Below are 20,108 nucleotides of genomic sequence, written 5' to 3' on the forward strand. Positions count from 1 at the left end.
TGAGAATGGTACTGCCCCTAAGACTTTCCCATGAGGTACCTGAAAGTCAACCCACGCTGAACAGGACCTTAAAGGGACACGAAGAAGGTAGCAGGTGGGACCAGCAGATGTGGAGGAGGAAAATTAGGTCATGAAATGAGAAGCAGAAAGGCAGGGTTGGTGGGAAGGGCCGAGGGCGCCAGTTCCTCTCTGTGACACATTCCGAGGCTGTGGGCACCAGCCTTTAACCTTCTTACCCATCGCTACAATATTGTTTTTAATCCAAAACAAACTGGGTGTGTGTGTGTGTGTGTGTGAGAAAACGGTCATATTCATATCAATAAAAGTGAAAGGATGGGTTTTCAAAAGCTATCAACCACTAGCCTTTGGATGCAGGAGACCATTAAAAGGGAGGGCTTCAAAGCCTCAGGGAACGTCTCTTGTCCACATCCGCTGCTTCCGCCCATCCTGGTGGAGACCAGGCCTGGCCCTGCTTCCCTGGCAGCCCCTCTGCCCTCTCACAACGCCAGGAACCAACTTCCTGCTTTGTTTCAGTGAGGAGTATGGCTCCCCCCACACACACAGGCAGAGTGTGACTGCAGTGATCAAGATCACAGACTTAAGGTCTGTCTTGGTATCCGTGGCTGGGCTGGACTCTGACTTCCTCCAGCAGAGGTCATGTCTGTCACCTTCACAGCCCCCCTTCCCCCCCAGCATGCAGCAAGCCCTCACAATTCACAAGAGTTTAGGAGGCGAGACTGATCACCCTCCTCTGCCCCCACCATTTTTTTCTGCCTTGAAAATAAAATCTAGTCTCCCCAAGCAGTTTCCCTGGCCCTGCAGGATTGGCCCCCTTCCTATCTCTGTCTTTTCCCTCCTCTTTTCCAATGTGCAGCCTGCCTCAGGGCTCCTTGACCCCTTCTCCTCTGACTCACCCCGCCTCACCCTCCACACTCCTGCCTAAACATCAGAGAGGCCCTCCCACCGGTTTGAATCAGATCCCCACTGTCACTCTCAGTCCTGGTACCTGCTCTCTGTTGGCGTCCTGATCACCACTTAAAATTATACAGGTCTGTGTGTGATGACTTATTTGATGCTAGCAGGCTACAGACTCCCTGAGGGCCAGGACTGCTCTGCACCCCAGTGCAGCACCTGCACCTCAATAAATGTTTACTGAATGTGTAGGTTAGATAAAAGAGATGAGACAACCACAGGTAGCACTAGCCCCTTGAGCTGACCCTGTCGAAGAGGGCCACCAGATGAAAATAAAGAAAGAGGTAAGGTGTGGGTGGTTACAGTGGCCATCCAGAGGCCAAAAGGACACAGTACTGGAAAATCCTCATTCCTTCTAGGCTGGGAACCCAGTCAGTCTCCTGTCCACAACACAGGAACTGGGGAGGCAAAGCCCAAATGCCCAGCTCCAGCCCCTGCCATCAATCCTGACTGTCCAGTGGGCAGGGCAAAAAGAGCTCAGGGCAATAGAGAAAAGACTATTTCTTTCCTTCTCCTACCTCTAAGCTGGAACCCAGTACTGTGTGTCTGTGGCCAGATTCTGGCTGGAGTCCCAAGAAAGAGTTCCGAAAACTTTCAACAGGTTCAGACATATTTTCTTTAAAGAACAAACCAAAGCATCAGTCAGTCTTTAAAGCAACAAAAGGCTGACAAATTTGCATCTCAATCAGCTGTAGACTGGTCAGCTTTTTACAAGTCTAATTCGATAAATTCGATAAATGGCCTAACTACTTCTCTGCGATTCAGCCATCTACTAAGTTTGAAAATATTAGACCTAAGCAGAAACCTTGACCCTAAATCCTCCAGGCACTCCCCGTCAGGCGAGACATGGGGATCTCTGGGTTCTGAAAGGCAACAGGCTACTTGGACTTCAAGAAGCCAGGAACAGGGAGGCCAGAGAGATAAGCTGTGTGGAATCAGCAGGCCTGCCCTGCCCCGAGGATGCTGAGTCAGTGGCTTTGCCAGAGAGTCAGAAAAACCAAAATCAGAGGCAGGCGCAAAGGCACGGGATAAGAAGTTGATGTTCAACCCACATCCTAACCCTTCACCTTCACTTTGGGTTACAGGGGGGACCGGTCAAACCTCAAGAACTTAAAAACCAACTCAGCACTGCGTTGGCACAATCTCTGGGACTCCTCCCACTTAAACAAAGTAAGTAGTCAAGGTTGAGGCAGGGATGAAGTGATCAGCCCCAATGCTACTGATACTATAAAATAAATTAAATCAGTGGACAACTAGGGGGAAACCCCTAGAATCTAAACTTCCAATGCTAAGTGGGTCCAAAGATTATTTTTTTACTACAACAGTCCTCCAAGTGTGAATGAGATGCTGAAAGCTAATCTGGGGATGATGATGTTTCTTTCTGTTTTTTAAACCTTCTGTGCAGCCTGAGAGAGCCCATCAGGGAGGCAAGAGAGGGAGGGAGAGGAGGAGCCAAACAACCTGTTCCTTCCAGAGAGTCATTAATCTAACATCTCTTGGGCAGAACAGAAAGCTTGTTCAAGGAACAAGGTCTGAGTGACTCTTCCATTTCCCAAGATTTCTTGCTGATGTGGGGAAAGGTCTGCCAAGAACCCTTCGGCTATCAGGAAATATTTCTGAGTGGCTAAAGGCTAAAGGTTCTAAATGATATACTCTGCCCTGTCCCAGGCACCTGTAGGTCCCCTCCCTTTTCCCTGCCCTTCAGCTTCCCTAGAGACTGGAACACTCAGGAATGTTGTGGGACGATCAGGGAGCAGGGAGGACTCTACACGGGGTTAGAGGCCACATGAACTGGTTCAAAGCCTTTTCTTCCCCTAAAGTAAAAACTCTAGGAAGAAAAGAAATGCCGGCGGTGTGATTCAGGGAGTCAAGCTTGGGCTATCTCTATCGAAAGGTATTCATGCAGTGGCTTCCTGACAAAGGTCCTGGGGAGAGGCATTACTGAGCTCAACTACTAGGTAGCCATTGTTGGAGACAGCGAGAGGGCACAGGGAAATGTTTCCTATCAAGATTGCCTAGGAAGGAGGGAGAGGGTAGAGGATGGGTCCCACAGTTGGGCTGAATCTACTGACATGAAGCATTTAGGATCCTCAAACGGGGTTGGGGAGTATGAAGGTAAGGGTGAGGGTAGATTTCCTGTAGACCAGCATCCTCAGCCTTCATTCAGCAACACCAATGGTGTGGCAAAGGGAAAGACAGACCTAGTGTCATTTCCATAAACACCCCCTTTGCCTCCCCCCCACCCCCACCCCCCTGCCCATGGCGGGGTAGGAGGCCACTGAGATGGTCTCACAGCCTGTGGGAGGCAATGTCCTTTGGAAAATCATAAAGTACCAAAAATAGACAAGAAATTGTATCCGACAAGCCCTTAAGAGACTCCGTAATGGTCTGACTAAAAAACATCTAGATTCTCTATGAACCTTCCACGGGGTGGAGGCCAAGCCACTTCCTCTCTCTTGCTACACCCCCAGCCACTGAGTCAGGAGTTCCTCTTTCTACAGTCAGGGAGCGACTGTTTACTGCAAGGCAAGTGATGTGCCAGGCCCTAGGAGGACAAACGTCCAGCAATGTTTCCAGGTGGTGGAAAGTAAACCCTGGACTCAAGAGTTCTGGATCTATTATAGTCTCCAGCTGTGTGGCCTTGGGCAAGTCAGAAGATCTGAGCCTCTGTTTCTTCATCCACAAAACGGGAACAAAGATATACCCAGCAGAGCTGGGTGAGAATCAAATGGGCCTTTTGCTAACTGGGAGGCGCTGTGCAGGGAGCTGTGGTATTGCTGGCTAGGTCTTCACCGCCATCCCGCCCAGTCCCCAAACCCCCACTCCAGAAACCACCCTGAGCCTGCGACGCCTGTCTCACCTGGTTTAGTACACAGGTAGGAGTAGAAGCCCTCCGACTTGAGCATGATGAGCAGTGAGCCCCAGCCCAGGAGGACTGCCGAGAAGAGGAGGTTTTCCAACACGGCCGTGCAGGCCATCCACCAGCGACGCCGATGGGCAGTGGCCAAGGTGGGCGCCATGGCGCGGCGAGGCGTCCTGGCTCCGGTTCTGCAGCCACCTGCGCACAGACCTCGGCGTCAGCGCCAGGCCCTGCCCAGTCGTTGCGACCAAGCTCCGCCGCTGCCGCAGCGCGCGGAGCTTGTCACCCCTCCGCGGCCCGGACTGCAGGTGCGTGCAGCGAAGGAAGCCCCACCTGGGCCACCCGCCGCGGCTGATTTGTACGGCCGCCCTCGGCTATGGGAGAGCCGCTCCGGCCAGGCAGGGAGGCTTCTCCCTCAGCTCACTCAGAGGTAAACTGAGGCATGCTCGCAGAAAGAGACTAACGCATGCTCAGAAACGTGAAATTAGTCCTGGCTCCCAGCAGAGTTCACATATAGCTTGGAGGCCCGCAGGGGAGGCAGGTTGAGGACCGGACACCTGGGCAGAGGCATACCTGAGGGCGGCCACTCCTTCGGACCCTAAGAGGAGCCCTCCCGCCCGCGCTCGAGACCCTTCCCCAGAGCTGGTTTCTTCAACCACAAGATCAGCGCACCTAGCTCCGGAACGGCCCGCCCACGGCCTGTTGATTGGCCTCGCAGCACAGGAACTGCCGCGCCATTGGCCGCTGTCTAGGTCGCTAGGCGCTGCGACCACGCGAAACCCGCATGGGAGGCGAAGCCGGTTCAAACCGGCGGCGCGAGCCACCTGCTCGACCCCCATCCCGGGCCGTTTCCCCGGCAATTTGCCCGTTTCCATAGGAGCGGACCCCCGTCCCTCCACCCCCTAGCTCCTCCTCAATTCGTCATCTCTTCTGGCAGCTCCTCATCCATCCAATCTCTTTCTTCTCATATTCACACATCTTCTCCTAATGACCCTACTTGTGCCCCTTCTGTCCCCAGCATCCTCGCCCAGATCCCCAGGTTCCTGCTCACCCGGCTCCTACTCGTGGGTATCGGGCCCGGCCGGCGCTTTTTCTGTCCCCTTTTATTCCAGCTCTTTTATTCTAAGATGAAAACACTGCCACACGCTGATTGGCTGAGTGAGGCTGGAAACAGGCGTTGGCCAATCAGCAGGCACCAGCCCGCCTGGCGGCTAGCAGAAGCCGGTTCCGGCCGGACTTGGAGACAAACAAGACAGCTGGGGCTGCTAGAGGCAGCGGTGGGCCGAGCCTCTGCCCTGCCACCTTAAACTGGAGTCTCGGCCGGACCGGAAACCCTGGAGGCATTGCCCGAAGCCTTGGCCCGGTCTCCGGCTCCGCAAGTCGGTGCCCCCAGACTTCCCCAGCTGCACGCCCGTCCCCGTCGCGCGCCCAGCTCGGCTCCCGCATTCCGCTTTCCTCCGCCGGGCTGCATAGTCCCCACCTTCCCCTCTGCACTGGGCACCACGCCCCGATGCTCTAAGCTCCGTGTGGGTCGTTCCACTCCCGCCGCCTCCACTGCCTCCTCCCCAGGCAACGCTGCCATTCCGTCTGTCTCGGGCTTCTGGTTCTGATTTCTCGCTCTCCTGCCCACAGTGTCCCACATCCAGGTGCTGTCTGCCCATTCCGGATCTCTGGACCCCTGTGCAGGCGTGGTGTGCCTCTTCCCTGCTCTCCTGATTGACCGACCTCTTTCCTTAGTCCCTGGAAGGTGTATCTCAGGGATCCCTAAGTCGTAGTTTGGGGCTTGTCTGTCCCCTAGGACGGTGTCACCTCTTGCCCCATCCAGACTTTTACCCTCTCCCTTTAGTCCTCCCGGGAACCCCCACCCAAACCGGTCATCTTGCTCTCTACCCAAGTTGACTACTCCATACCCACGGTCCTGCCCCACCTCCACCCTATTCCCAGACATCTCCCTCAGGTAAGGGCTCTCTTCAGGGTGGGGCGGTGGGCAGCACCAAGCTGCAAGAACAAGTCAGGCCTCCGGGAAGATGCATGGAGTCGGGAGGGCTCCGGCTCCCAGTCTGATAATTGAGCTGGACCTGCCCGGAGAACTGCGAGAGCAGGGGGATGGAGCCCCGGTTCTGAAGATTCTGCTGCCCGGCTTCGTCTCCCCGATCGGAGGCACTAGCCCGACCTCGGAGGACCCTGGGTGTTCCCCACATTCAGCTCCGTCACCCTGGCACGCTCTTGGAGCTAACTTATCATCCCAGGGCTGTGGGAGCCCCAGCAACCTCCTGTTCCTTGTCCCCCGGTCCGAGAGCGCCCCCTGCCGCCCTGAACCCGTCGCTGGCAACCTCGTTCAGACCACACCTGCGTCTGTCGGCTTGGGGGATCATGGCTGGTTACCTATTCGGTTACCCACCCTGCAAAATCTCACCTACTCACAAGATTGCGACTGCCACTTAATAAACTTCAGTCTTTCCCTCCCTCCTTCTAGAGCCACCTGCTTGAGGGCGGTCTCCAGGCAACTGTTCCATACACGTCTCTAAACTGTTTCAAACAGATCTCTAAAATAATTCACTTTTTTCCCCAAAAAAACTGTTCCTCCCATTCTTTCTCAGATAATAGCACTACTACCTACTGAAGTTAGAGGCCTTGAACTACCTTTTCAACACCTGTTCTCCCTCTCCACCCTACGCCACCACTCCCCAATACAGCACTATCTCCTAATTATCTAATTTGCCTATCTGTGTTCTAGGACTGCAATTGTTGTTCATCCAGCCTTCAATCTCAGTGCCTGAAATTCATCTCTCCACCCCACCCATCCCAGTGAGTTATGGGAAATGTAAATCAGACCTTGGTAAATCTGACTTCTGCTAAAATCATCAAGTTCAAGTTCTCCAACCTGACCCACACAGGCTCCTCCCCAACAGTCTCCTCCCCCTGGAGGCTGGTTTACCTGCCTGATCTTAGATGCTCTAATCACATGGAATTGCTTGTGAATTGCACGTGCTGTTCTCTCACCTCTGGTTCTGAGTCTCTTCTTCAACAGCATCTCCAGGAAGCCTTCCGTAAGCACTCCCCACAACACTCTCCACTATCTTTGTCCACTGATTTTGTTGTTTTATTATGATCTGTGTATCTGATTCTCCCTTTTCCCATTGACTATGAACTCTTTAGGGGCACAAACTGTATCTTATTCAACTTTGTATAACCAGCCCTTAATACAGAAGCACAAAGCAGACACACAATATGAGTTTGTTGAATGAAAACATGAACAAATAAAAGGGGTGAAAGGTATCAGCTTCTGGGGACAAAGAGTTCATAGCTGGGAGAATGATGGAATGTCAATAATAATTATCGTTTACTGAGAGCTACAAATTTACTAGGTGCTTTATATACTTTGTGTTAATCACCCACAATAACTCTGGGAGAGGGCCGTTATCCCCATTTTTCAGTGGAAAAAACTGAGGCTTTAAGTAACATTTCCAGAGTCACAAAACAAGTATGTCAGATCTAAGATTTGAATCCAGGTCTATCTGAATGAAATTCTGGTTGTTGAAGGTTTGTTGTTGTTGTTGTTGTTTAAGTCTTTTTGTCAGGAATGTTAAAGCCCCAATACTAACACTGCTGGCAAATCATAAAGACATAAAACCACTAAAGTACTGGAAGAAAATGTAGAAGATTATTTCACTGATTTTAGGGTAGAGAAGACCTTTCCATTAAGTATGACATGAAACCCAAAAGTAAAAAAAAAAAAAAAGACTGTCTAAATTCAAAAAATTAAATTTCTATAGAGAAAAAAAGAAAAACACTGCCGGCATTCGCAGCCGGCAGCTGGCGTGAACTGCCAAGAGCCGCCGTAGCGGCTGTCCAGTGGCCAGTGACTGATCTGCCTCACCCGGGAAGAGCACAATGATAATACCAACGTGGGTCAGTGAGGCAACGTCCTCCACAACTAGACTGAAGAACCAAAGGACAGCAACTTGTCTGTTCCCCTTCCCTGATTTCCCAACTCTGTTCCCCTCTCCCAATTCCCCAATAAAATCTTTAAAAAAAAAAAGAAAAGAAAAACACTATAAATAGCATTAAAAGACCAATCACAAACTGGGCAAAGAATTAATATATTTTATATATATATATATATATATATATATATATAGGCATTTATAAAGCCATGAGAAAAAGATGAACACCTCAACTGAAAAGTGGGAACAGAAAATAACCAGATAATCTATAGGAAAATCCAATAACAAAGATATGATAAGAAGCTCAACCTTAGAACAATCATTGAAATACAAATTTATTTATTTATTTATTTATTTATTTTAGCTGAGCCATCCTGCCACCTGTTGGTAGCTCAGCGGCAGCTCAGCTCAGGCCGGACTCAAACTGCTGTTGCTCAGATCTCAAACCTTTGAGCGAGCTCAACCAACTGAGCCACTCAGCCAGCCCGAAATACAAATTTTAATACCGTTTTTGATTGTTTAAAAACAAAAACTTTTATCTGTACAAAGATTTTAACTATTTGAGAAGCTTTAACCTATTATTACTTTATTGTGCTAAAGTAATTATACCATTTTAAATTTATCAGATTGGTGTGGGGAAATAGATACTGCCATAATCTGTGACACTACAAGCCATACAACTTTTTTGGAGTAAGTACACAAATGTTTAATGTTTTTACCCCATAACCCAGCAATTCCACTTCTAGGAATCTCTTCTACAGAAAAATTTGCACAAGGTCAAAAAGAAATATAGACAAAGTTGTACAGCACATCATTTATTGTATCAAAACAATTAGAAACAACCCAAGTCCCCATAGGTAGGGGATGGTTTAAATAACCTGTGTTATTTCCACATGATGGAATCCCACGTAGTCATTTTTTATAAAAAGAGGTAGCTTTATATTTACTGGCACAGAAAGATACATTAAGTAAAAAAGCAAATTGTGGAACAGTATGCTTTTTTGTTTTCATGTGCACAGAAAAACACCTAAAAGGAAGCATCTAAACTGTTCATGAGGTTCTCTGAGCACTGGAATAGGAGGGGAAGCCACTCTTTATTTCTTGACTAGGTAATACAAGTATGTGAGGAAAAAATTCAGAACAAGACCAAAAGGCATTCAAGTGAAAATGTAAGTCTGGCCCCTTCCTGGTCTCCCAGACTCATCTGGGGAGAAGGGAAACCTCATTTTTACTGGATTGTCGGACGCATGTCATGACACATTTTGGCACGAAAAAACAGAAAAAATACGTCATGACTTTTCCGACAACCCAATACTTTATACGTGTCTGTAATGTTAGTACTATTTATTTTTAACAAAGAACATTGCTTTTTAAAATTCAATCTAGTGAGAAAAGTAAAAAGAATGTTCACTGTAGAAAATTTGCAAGTTACACAGAAGTTTAAGAAGAAAATAAATATCAGCCACAATCACATCTCCCAGAGAAAAATGCCATTTGATGCATTTCCCTTGAATCTTTTTTATGCACATACATCCTTAAAACAAAGTTTGTAAAAAATCACAAAATATACACAAATGGAAGAATTCTAAACATGTATCCTGTGGCAAAAAGAAATAAAATGTATAAAAAGAAAACTTATTTTTCACACTTAATAATACAGCATGAACATTCTCCTATATTGAATATTCTTGCACAACATGATTTTTAGTGGTTGTTTAGGAACCTATCATAAGAAATATTTCTTCAACCAAACTTTTATCATCCAACATTTAGGTTGTTTCTCATTGCAGAAAAATATTTTGAAAATGAAGGAAAGAATAGCCTTTTGAGGCAAACAGAGTCCAGGACAACAGAGAAAAAGTCCCTGCAGCCATCTAGTTCCCCTTCCTGACCCCATCCCCCCGGGGTCTCTGCCCAGGCCTTCCAGACCACTCCCAGTCTACCGCCAGGGCACAGAGCCAACTGGCCCCTAACTTGGACGTTTCCCCATAGAAAGGCAAAGGCTCTGGTAGGTCTTTCCTGGCCCTAGGATGTTTTTTCCAGCACACAACAATCTGATGCAGGGTTAGTTCAGATGCCTAACGCCCATCCATAGTTTTCCCACTCTCCAAATTCACGGTCCTCAGGGCTCTGGTGGCCCAGAGATGGGTGCAACATTCTCATACTGGGGCTCTTCCTGCCCTTCCTCATCAGCCAGCTTCTGGGGATCCTGTTTTGGGGGGTCATCCTTGGGGACCAGCTCCTGGGCACTGCCTGAGCTCTTGATGCCATCCCCCAGACCCTTGGCCACTTCCTCTAGCCCGGGTCCTGCAGCCGCCAAGGCCCCAGTGAGCTCCTCATTCAGGCTAGAGCCAGGGCTCTGACTGGCAGAGCCAGAGGCCAGCCCGGGGCTGCCCTTGTTCCGACTCAGGGCCCGGCGTGGAGGCTTGGGGATGGCACTCTTGACCTTGGGCTCTGTCTGGCCTTTCTGAAAGCTACCAAAGCGGCGGAGAACAGACCGGACGGGGCCATTAGATTCCCGGGGTGTCCCCACCAGCATGTAGATTGTGTTCACAGAGCCTGAGCTTTCCTGGACACTGCCCTCGATGGCTTCCACACGCTCAGCCACTGTCCGGCCACCAAGTGGGAGCCGGCGATGGCCAATGGCTGAATCCCTGGGGCTGGCTGCCCCAGGAGGGGTCTTGTCCCTTTCTGCTTGCTCGGGACTTGTGGACTCCTCAGTCTCCTGGCTTTCAGGACCTGGCTGGCCCCCCCGGGAGAGCCGCTTGGGCTTTCGGAGTGGGCTGGAGAGCTCCCCTGAGCTTCGGCCACTCTGCGGTGCAAACTTGGTACCTTCAGCAAAGGAGACCGATGGCCGCTTGGCCCGTGCTAGGCTGGAAGTGCGCGGGATAGCGAATGGTGTGGAGGCATCCTCAGGGGGAGGGAAGGGACCTCCAGCTAGGCTGACCTCTGGAGATTCTGCTTGGGCCACAGGGACCATCCCTGACAGAGGAGACAGAAAAGCTTGGCCAAAACTGGGCTGACCACCCCAGTCCATCCTGCTTACCCAGGGCAGCATCTTTGGGAAGCCTCAAAAATGGGGTGAGATAGAGGGTGAGGATATAGAGAAGCTGGGGCTACTACTTCTACACTCTTTTCTCACCTCTCTCCTTAGTTTGACCTAAGGCCACACTCCAGCTAAGCTAAAACTCTTTCAATGCCAAACAGCCATGTTCCTCTCACCTCTGGGCCTTTGTGTACACTGTTCCCTCTTCCTGAAACACCATTCCCACCACTCCCTAGCTTTCACTTGGCCAACCCCTGATTCTGCTAGACTCAACTCCAATATCACCAACACTGAGACATCTTCCCTGACCCCAATCTCCTCTGACATGGCTGGATTATAGCCCCTCCTTATATGTCCCCCATCAAAGCGCATATCGCTCTGTTCTATGTGTCTGATTACTGCCCACCAGGCTATAAGCTTGGTGAAGACAGGAATCTAGCTTGTTCTTTTCTGCATCCCACAGCCAGGAAGAGTGACTGGCATAGAATGGGCACTTGATGCGTACTTGCTGAAAGAATAAAAAAGTGGTGGTGGGCTGGGGGCTGCTCAGGGACCGAGTGGGCTGTTGGGGGATTACCTTCATGGGGTGGCACGCAGTAGGCAGGACCTGCGTCCTCCTCTCCAGACTCAGAATCAGAAGAGAAGGAGTCGTCCGAGGGCCAGCAGGCAGAGGGCGGCTCGATGAAGCTGGGGTTGAACGGAATCTCCGGGTCGTGGTGGGAGACTATAGGGGGCTCCAGGTCAGGCGCAGAGCCCCCTGGGAAGCCTTGTCCCATCCCAGCCCCCTCATCCTCAGCACCCACCTACCTGTCACCCAGGGAAGCTTGTGGCTACTGAGGGAACCGCAGGGCAGCGCGGAGCCCAGTCTGGTCAGTGCCCCCGAGACCTGGAGCTTCATCCTGGACACAGCAGCTCCATCTCGTGCTGGCCTGAGGGCACAGGAGGGTGGTCAGTGTGTGAGACCCCTGGTTGGGGCAGGGTGGTGGCAGGAGAAAAGGGCCAGGACTGTCCTAGTTCCAGGGTGTCAGGGAAGAAGGGTGACAGAGTGGCTGCGTCTACTTCAATGGCTCCCTGTGACCACAGAGTAAAATCCAAACTATCGAGCCTGAAATTTGGATCTGCCACAGAGGGCAGCATGACTCCAAAGCCAAATAGGCCTGGGCAGCAACTCTGTTCAAACTTTACCTCTCTCTGGGCCTCAGTTTCCTCATCTGCAAAATGGGGACAACTCTGATCTATCAGAGGTTTTTTTAGGTCCCTGCGCAGTACCAGGTACCAGGTGGGGTTCCCCAAAATGCAGCTATGTGCCATCATCATCCCAGCTGCGTCCCAGCTCACCCAGCTTTCTGGAGGTGGCACTACCTCCAGGAAGCCTGCCCTTGGCTCTACCCCCATGCTGGAAGTGACTGCTTCACTCATCACTGTTCCTCTGACAGCCTTTGTACATGTCCTGGTACTCATGTCAAGGGCTTCTGTCCCATGCCAGGCTCTATGCCCCAGAGGACAGATCTGACCATCTGTGAAGGCCCCATAGCACACAGGATGACAAGCTCAAGGATTAGTGCACGAACTATAAGGCAACACCAGATACAGAGTCCAGAAAACAGGGCCTGGGCATTGTGTGTGCCAGTAACCAGCCAGGTCACTTTATCAGTGTCCTCTGTCCTCTGCTAATCCTCTTGCCCCCACATTCCCTGCTCCAAACCTCCATGCTGTGGTGACTCTCTAAGGAGCAACTGTGAAAAAGATTATGACAAAGCTCTGTGGGAGTCCCCTGCTGCGGGCTGCAAGCCCAAACCCTTCCTCTTTTCTGCTTTTCTGGGAAAGCCACATGCTCTGCTAAATCATTGCTCAGGCTTTTATGTCCCTTTCCTTTCTGGGGGGTGTGAGGCCTGGTCTCTTCCCCTCCTGCTCAGAGCAGCCCTGGTGCTTCTGCCTTCCCTACCTCTTCCTCTGGTCCCTGACAGTGTAGCCTCGGCCTCCTGCTGGGGGTTTCAGTTTCGCCAGCCTGGTGCCCGGTGCCCCTGCTCATGTGACTCCCATTGAAGGCTTCTGAGGAAGGCAGGAGGCTGACCTGGTGTCTCCAGGCCATAGCTATAGCCACGGCCAACTACCCCGTCACCTCCCACCTAGGTGTGTGACAAGGTCCTCCCTAACCCTAAAAGGAAACCAGTTGCTACCTTGCTGTCACCTCCCACCTAGGTGTGTGACAAGGCCCTCCCTAACCCTAAAAGGAAACCAGTTGCCACCTTGCTCCCACCCCATGGCGTGAGCTTGGTGAGGGGAAGGGACAGGCCAGTATTCACCTGTCCTTGGGGTCCAACCGGGTAGCCCAGCAGCAGTAGGCACAGCAGGTGATGCCCAGGAGGAGCAGCAGCAGGGGCACTAGAATGCCCGCGATGAGGGCAGCATCCTGACTCTGAGGCCCTACAGGGAGTGTGTTAAGACAGAGGGATTTTAACGGTGGCATGAACTCTTCTATTGTGAGATTTGGACCTCTGGTATAAAATAAGTGTAATTTAGCTTGGGACTTTTTGAAAGCTCTCTTTAATTTGCCTCCTTTCTGCCCAAGCTTAATGACTGCTTCCTATATACATTCACTATGTTTCAATGGTTCTGTTTACTTGGGCTCAGTGCTGGCCCTGTGACTTGGAAGAGATTTTGCACCTGTATGGGATCCACTCCTGGTTCCAACTTAAATCTATATAACATATGCCAAGGTTGCGATAGCCCGTTTAACTGCACCTTCCCTCACCCCAACAGACAAATCCGAACTCAACAGAAAATTTAATTACAGGCCAGAGCAATTTACATCCTGGTTAGAAAATATAAAACTTGAGACCAAACAAGAACCTGACGCAGTCGTTTGTAGTAGTTTCCAGCAGACTCTGCCCAGCCGACCCTTCTCTTTACTTGAATAAACCTGCCTTCCGTATTTCTACCTGCCTTGTGAATTCTTTCACGGCCCGCAAACGAGCAGCCACAACAGAGTGAGCAATGGTCAAACAGCCAGGGCCCTCCTGTCTGCCATGTATGTCTCATCTAAAGCTGAGTTGCTTCCTCCCCAGAGTCTTCCACCTGTGGGTCCCTTCCTCTCTTCTGAGAGATCTAGACTCTGCTCAGACTCTGTTCACCCCCTCCTCCAGGCAGCCTCTCTGCTAGTCTCGCCCCTCCTGATGATCTGTTCCACAAGCTCTTGCCCCCAGTTCTCAAGCCTGATGCAGATTCCAGCGTCCAGCCCTACCTGCTCATTTCCTGGGTGCTAGCCTGGTTTCTCAGGGGACAGGGGACCTCAAAGCATAGGTAAAGAATGTCTCTGAATCGGGCTTACCCTCCTGGTAAGTAATGAACTTCTGGAGCTCATGTAAAAGGCCAATCTATCCCTGGTTACTGCTTTCCACCTTACCCAGCTGGCAGGCCCCAGAGACAGGGTGGCAGGATCCCTCGGGGCATTCACAGGGAACAGAGCAATTGTTTCCATGGAAGCCAGATGGGCACGAGGTGTTGCAGCTGTGGAGTGACAAGGAGGGATAGGCTGGATGAGAAGGGGTAGCGGCAGGCAGGGGACAGGGAAAGGTAGATTTCTGGGCACTGCTCCCCACCCCTACCACTCAGACTTCCCTGGATGATGCCCGAGCAGACTCCTCCAGCCTCTGCAGAAGCCACATTCTCAGTACCCCCAGCAGTGTTGGGAAGAATCCCTCATCCCCTAAGCCCATCTTCCAGGGAGACCACCCACAAGCTGCCCCCTGGTTCCCAGACTCCCAGCGTGTAATCCTCAAGCAGAGTCTACCTCTTGTGATCCAATCCCTTGCCCACCCAACACCAATGTGAAATAAGCAAGATGCCAATGGCATCTAGAAGGCATCCTCAGGGTCTAGAGGTCTGAGCCAGGCCCAGCCCTGCCCCTTAACTCTCTGGGCCTCGATCCTCTCCTCTATAAAATGAGCTCTCTCCCATTTGATACCACATTCTGTCCCATAGGTAGAAAACCTGATGCTGGGGACATTGACATGGATTGTTTTATCACCTGAAGACCTCAGAGAAACAACGGTGCAGTTGGGAGCCCTACCCCTAAATAACTTCCCCATCTAGGTAGGGAGATTGGCCTTTAGATTAAGCATCACTCTGACCGCCCTTTGAAAGATGCAAACCCCACAACAGGAAAACTAATTTCTCAGTTATGAGGATATTGGGTGGGTATCTGGGAGGCAGAGAAACTCAGGGAGGGAAGTGTAGGAAACAGATTGCACAGAGGCCTGAACTAGGCTCCTGCCTCCCCCCGCCAGGGCCCCCAGTCCTCACCTGGGCCCCCAGAAGCCAGCGTTGCAGACACATTCCCCAATCACAGGATCACAGGACCCCTGAACACAGGTGGGGCAGGTCGAGCCACAGCCCTCCCCAAAGGTGCCACTCGGGCAGGGGTCTTCACAGCTGAGGTGAGGCAAGACTTGGAATGGGGGCTAGGGCAAGCCTGGCCCCCACAGGGGGACCCTACCCATCCTCCCCCATGCTTTTGGACTCAGGGACCCAACTGTGGGTCCTCAGCAGTGAAGCTCAGGTGCAAACAGGGCTTTGAAGCTGGGGCCAAACTAAATAGGTGACAGACCAGATATCTCTGGAGGGAGAAGAGGGCAGGAAGCCTAACGGGCAGGGGAACTGGAAGAGAACCCTTATCGGCACCTCTCTCTCTCCCTTTAGTCTCTGCCGGGTGGCAGGCCCCAGAGGAGCTGTGTGAATGTGTGTTTGGGGGAGGGAGGCACCTATCCCAGAGGGATCAGCTGGGATGAGGGTTCGGAAGGAAGGTGTACCCCACCCTGAGCAGGCCAGCCCCCTTACCTGGGCCCTATCCAGCCAGGATCACAGCTCTGACAGTGCCCAGTGTCTGGCTGACAGGCCTCCCCAAGCCGGCAGTGGGGGCACTGCTGTCCGCAGCTGTCGCCAAAGGTGCCAGGTGGGCAGGGCTCGTGGCACTGAGTCCCATTCCAGCCTGGCTCACAGGACTCACAGCTGCCTGTGTCTGTAGAGCACAGCTGATTCTGCTTGCAGTGGCCACAGCTGGAAAGAGGCGTTCATGGGAAGCACTGCAGGGCGGATGGATGGAGTGCCCACCCACGCCCCCAGGGGCAACTGGAGAGCACCCAGGTCCCAGCTGAGTCACTCAGGCAGGTTTGAACCTCAGTTTCTCCATGTTATACAACAAAGAGGCTAAACAAATGATCTCTGCAGATTCTAGTACTATTCCAGCCCTCTCCTTCTAACCCCCCATTCTGAGACCCATCCTTCCCTGGGTCCCAGGGTCACCAGGCGCTACCAACACAGCCAGAGCAGCCAAGTTACCGCCCCAACCTTCACCTCCCTTCTGCCCAGCATCCTGCACCCCTTCCCCTTTCTCCCTCCCACCCGTGCCATCCCTGAGGTACAGCAGGGAGGGGCCTCAGTAGTTTCTCTCCCATCCCATATCATGAAAATGAATTTTTTTTAAAAAAGCATAAAATGTCTGTTTTTACCACTAGAATTTCAAGTTTATCTTATCTTTGAAATTTCCCCCATTTTATTGAGATATAATTGTCATGCAGCACTGTGTAAGTTTAAGGTGTACGGCATAATGACTTCACTTGTTATATTGCAAAATGATTACCACAGAAAGTTTAGTTAATTTTCATTATCTCATATAGAGATGAAAAAAAAAAAAGGTTTTTTCCTTGTGATGAGATCCCTTAGCATCCAGGTTTATCTTATCTTAATTTCTCATTGATCCATAACAGTTACTTGAAGTTTTTCCCTCCAGATACTTAATTATCTGCGATTATATGATTTGATCAGACTCACGAGTGGGGGAGAAGGGGAGTTCATAAAATCAATTTAGCAGATCCTCACCAGCAGAAAACAAACAAAAAACATTGCAGTATATACATTTTATATATTCATCTATTATATATTGTATATGTAGTAAAGATAAATATGTGCTGTCTGGTTAAGCTTTACTTCAGTTTTATATATTCTATACATGGGTGTGTATGCTAGGTGGGATATAAAACGTATTACTTGTTGTGGGTGGAGCTGGTCAAAGTTTGAAAGCCACTGACTCTCAGAGGGACCATGCAATCATTTTGTCGTGTGATTCATTCTTTATCTGTCTCTAAGTATGACTTGCCATATTAGTATTTTTTCGTTTAACAGTAACCAGATGAAAGGGGTGGGCGAGACTCATTGAGGGTCTTTTTTCCCTCCTTTCATCCGTACTTTCAGATTTGTGAAGAACGCCGTGCAACTTTCTCCCTGCGCCCCTACTTCCCGTCCCTCACACTCCCTTGCCCCCCTTCGCATCCCCTACCTCTCTCCCTCTGCTGAGCAGGTCCTCTACACCACCCACCCCCATACTCCGCCTCGCTCCCGCGGCCTGCCAGAGCCAGGCTTACCTGTGGCGGCACTGCGCCCCGTAGCGGCCAGGCGGGCAGGGCAGCTCGCAGCGCGCGCCGCGGAAACCGGGCGGGCACGTACACTGGCCGGAGACGGCGCTGCAGCGGCCGCGCAGGCACTCGCAAGGCTCCCGGCACTCCGGGCCCCACCACCCCGGGCGGCAAATGCAGCGGCCAGACTCCTGCGTGCACGGCGAGCCATGGCAGCTGCACTGGAAGCTGCAGCGGCGGCCCCACCAGCCCGCCTCGCACAGGCAGGAGCCGGTGGCCTGATCGCAGCGCGCCGCCGCGAGGTTGCACTGGCACGGGCGGCGGCACGCAGGCGTCCACCAGCCGGGCTCGCAGCGGCACGCGCCGGTCTTAGGGTCGCAACGCCCGTGGGTGCTGCAGGAGCACGCGAACTCGCAGCGGCTGCCCCAGCGGTCGGCTTGGCAGCGGCACACGCCGGTATCCGGCTCACACTGGCCATGCGGGTAGCAGGCGCAGCTTTCACGACAATCGGGGCCCCAGTACTGGCCCGGGCAGCCTGCGGCGGGTGGGGGTAGGAGGTGGAGGGAAGGGCGGGGAGACATGGAAGGGGTTCAGCGGGCTCAAGGCCAGTCATGGATCCCTTGTCTGCGCCCCCTTTTACAAGGAAGAGGGGAGCCAGGCCCACCCTCCAAGAGCCTGGCACAGACCCTTGGAATATCTGGCAGCCTATCCTCCTGGGGCAAAGTTCATTTTCTGCCCCAGACTGAACTACAGAACCCCTTAGCAGTGGCCCAGCCTCCTGCTTCACATTTCAGAACACACGTGAAGATCCTAAGTGGGAAAGGGGCCTGCCCAGAGTTACACAGAAGTGGGAGGGGACTTCATTCATGTTCCGATGAGCTGGGCCTGGATGCTGTCCATCAGGGTTGTAGGAGAAGCCACATTTTCCCTTAATGTCTCCTCTCAACCCTGATTCCTGGTGGCTGCCCTCTGGCTACCCTGCCCACCAACCCCTTTCCCATGCCCTTCTTTTCTGCCCCGCCAGGTCCCTGCTTCCACTCTCCACACATGATAAATAAAGTATATTTGAGGGAGACTGAGAATGCATCCATTTTGCAATTAAAAGGAACCACCAGCATTTTTTTCAGAGAGGCTGAAAAGGAGGGTGAAGGGCCCAAAATTGAACCTAGGTAGGGCTTTGTGGATATGGGTAAAAACCAGATGACTCAGGCAATTTCCCAGGAGTACATCACTTCCTGTTTCTGGGCCTCAATTTCCTCAGTGAAGCTTGGAGAGGCTCTGGCCCTTCGGTTCTAAGATTACATTCCTCCCTGCTTTTCCTCCCTGCTCCCCCAGTTCTGCCCAGCAACTTCATCCCTGTGGTGAGACTAGGACTTACGGGAGTTGCACTGGGCCCCGAAGAATCCAGGTTTGCATCGACAGAGGCCTGGTTTCATGCATACTTCGCCTTCCCGGCAGGCATCGGGTCCCTCGCAGATGGCTGAAAAGCACCTCACCCATGTCAGAAGGACTGGGGCGCAACTAGGGGACACAGCCCCCTCACTGGCTCCCAGTGCCCTGCCCCCTCAAGAGTTGTTCCTGCAGGCTAGATGTGTGTCACAGGATGGACCCTAACTCCAGGGCTCAGGATGGGAAACGGGCCCCAGGAAGGTAGGAAGATCACTGGACTATGTCCTCCCTTCTCTTCGGGTGGGGATCGGTCCTGGCTACTCACGGATGGTACATTCTTGATCTTTCTGCCTCCAGCCTGGGCAGCATTGGAGCTCAGCAGAGGGGCTGTAGGGGCAAAGAGGGGTCAGCCAGAGGGCAGCCTGGTTCCACAGGTGGATCACTGTCTCTGGCTGAGATGTGGGAGGCTGCCTCAGCCGCATCAGGCAGGCCTAGCCAAGAGTCACAACCCCAGTCCCCAACCCCTTCCCTGGCCTTCCCACCATCTGCCCTGACTATCCGTCACCCTCCAGGCTGTCCCTAAGCGCCGCTCCTTTCAGTCCCATGACCTCTTATCTCACATTCTCCTTCCCCCCCCATGCCTCAACACCAGTTCAGCCTCCCCGGCCCCCCATCAGATTCCCACAAGATCCACCTGTTGGCCATGCAGACGTTCCGCCCATTAGGGTCCAGCTCAGACCCCTGGGTCTCCTGAATCCAGAGCAGCAGCAGCAGTGGGAGCAGCAGCCCCAGCCCCATGGCAGCCAGCGTAGTCAGAGGGCTAGTTAGTCTGGCCCCAACAGCTGCCAACCCCCTCCCTGTTTCCTCCCTCGGCTTTTCCTGAGGAAGCCAGGCCGGAGAGGCGTGCTGCCATGAGGCACCTCCCTGAGAGGGTGGGTAGGCGGTTGCTGGGAAGGCCACAGACACCAGAGAAATAAAAAGGCCATTTCAATAAAAAATCTTAAAAAAAAAAAAAAAAGGCAAGTCCAATGACAAATGCTGAGTGAAGGCTTAAGGGGCTGGTCTCAGTCTAGAGGGGGCAGGAAAAAGAAGTAAGTCCTGGGATATTAGAGACAGGCAAGGGGTTGGGGTGAGCGGGGCATGGAGGAACCACAGCTTGCTGTTAGGTCATACTCTCCAGCGAGGCCCAAGCTGGGAGAAGCCTCCCCACCCAGTGATGACCAAGGAGACCCTATGGGGCAACCTCAGCCGGCTTTGCCCCTGGCTGAGCTGGGGGAGTGGGGGTGGGAGCCCACTGATAGACAGACATGGAACAGCTTCTGGGTATCATGGGCATTTGCTTTATTACATTAGCTTAGGACATCTGCAGAAACTCCTGGGAGGTAGGTAGTTAGCTCTCCATTTCATAGATGGGAAAACTGAGACTCAGAGAGGAAGCACTTTATATGGCCCCGGTGGCTTAGCTCAGGGATATAGGGAAG

The 20,108-nt window shown here is 52.1% G+C and overlaps 2 protein-coding genes across 7 annotated transcripts in view; both read right to left on the reverse strand.

Moving 5' to 3' along the window:
* SLC43A2 (solute carrier family 43 member 2) overlaps positions 1 to 5,049 on the reverse strand; it is a 40,129-nt gene extending 35,080 nt beyond the window's left edge. For 2 of the 5 annotated variants that reach the window (XM_019650510.1, XM_019650508.1), the window contains exon 1: positions 3,833 to 3,992. In XM_019650510.1, the coding sequence (XP_019506055.1) occupies positions 3,833 to 3,992 (160 nt within the window). The other 3 variants (XM_019650506.1, XM_019650507.1, XM_019650509.1) reach the window with 3 other exon arrangements.
* Positions 5,050 to 9,765: 4,716 nt separating this feature from the next.
* SCARF1 (scavenger receptor class F member 1) lies at positions 9,766 to 20,108 on the reverse strand. 2 transcript variants are annotated; one of them, XM_019650454.1, is made up of 11 exons: positions 19,322 to 20,108; positions 18,953 to 19,014; positions 18,617 to 18,718; positions 17,248 to 17,773; positions 15,665 to 15,883; positions 15,131 to 15,259; positions 14,232 to 14,335; positions 13,132 to 13,252; positions 11,633 to 11,754; positions 11,403 to 11,549; positions 9,766 to 10,761 (listed from the first exon to the last, which is right to left on the reverse strand). In XM_019650454.1, the coding sequence occupies exons 1-11, from the start codon at positions 19,423 to 19,425 to the stop codon at positions 9,902 to 9,904; spliced, it is 2,496 nt and encodes an 831-aa protein (XP_019505999.1). In that variant the 5' UTR covers positions 19,426 to 20,108; the 3' UTR covers positions 9,766 to 9,901. The 2 variants fall into 2 exon arrangements, with proteins under 2 accessions (XP_019505999.1, XP_019506000.1); XM_019650455.1 differs by having other exon boundaries at positions 10,615 to 10,761; positions 11,403 to 11,512.

The sequence above is a fragment of the Hipposideros armiger genome, unplaced genomic scaffold (genome assembly GCF_001890085.2).
Source record: "Hipposideros armiger isolate ML-2016 unplaced genomic scaffold, ASM189008v1 scaffold_141, whole genome shotgun sequence".
Taxonomy (NCBI): domain Eukaryota; kingdom Metazoa; phylum Chordata; class Mammalia; order Chiroptera; family Hipposideridae; genus Hipposideros; species Hipposideros armiger.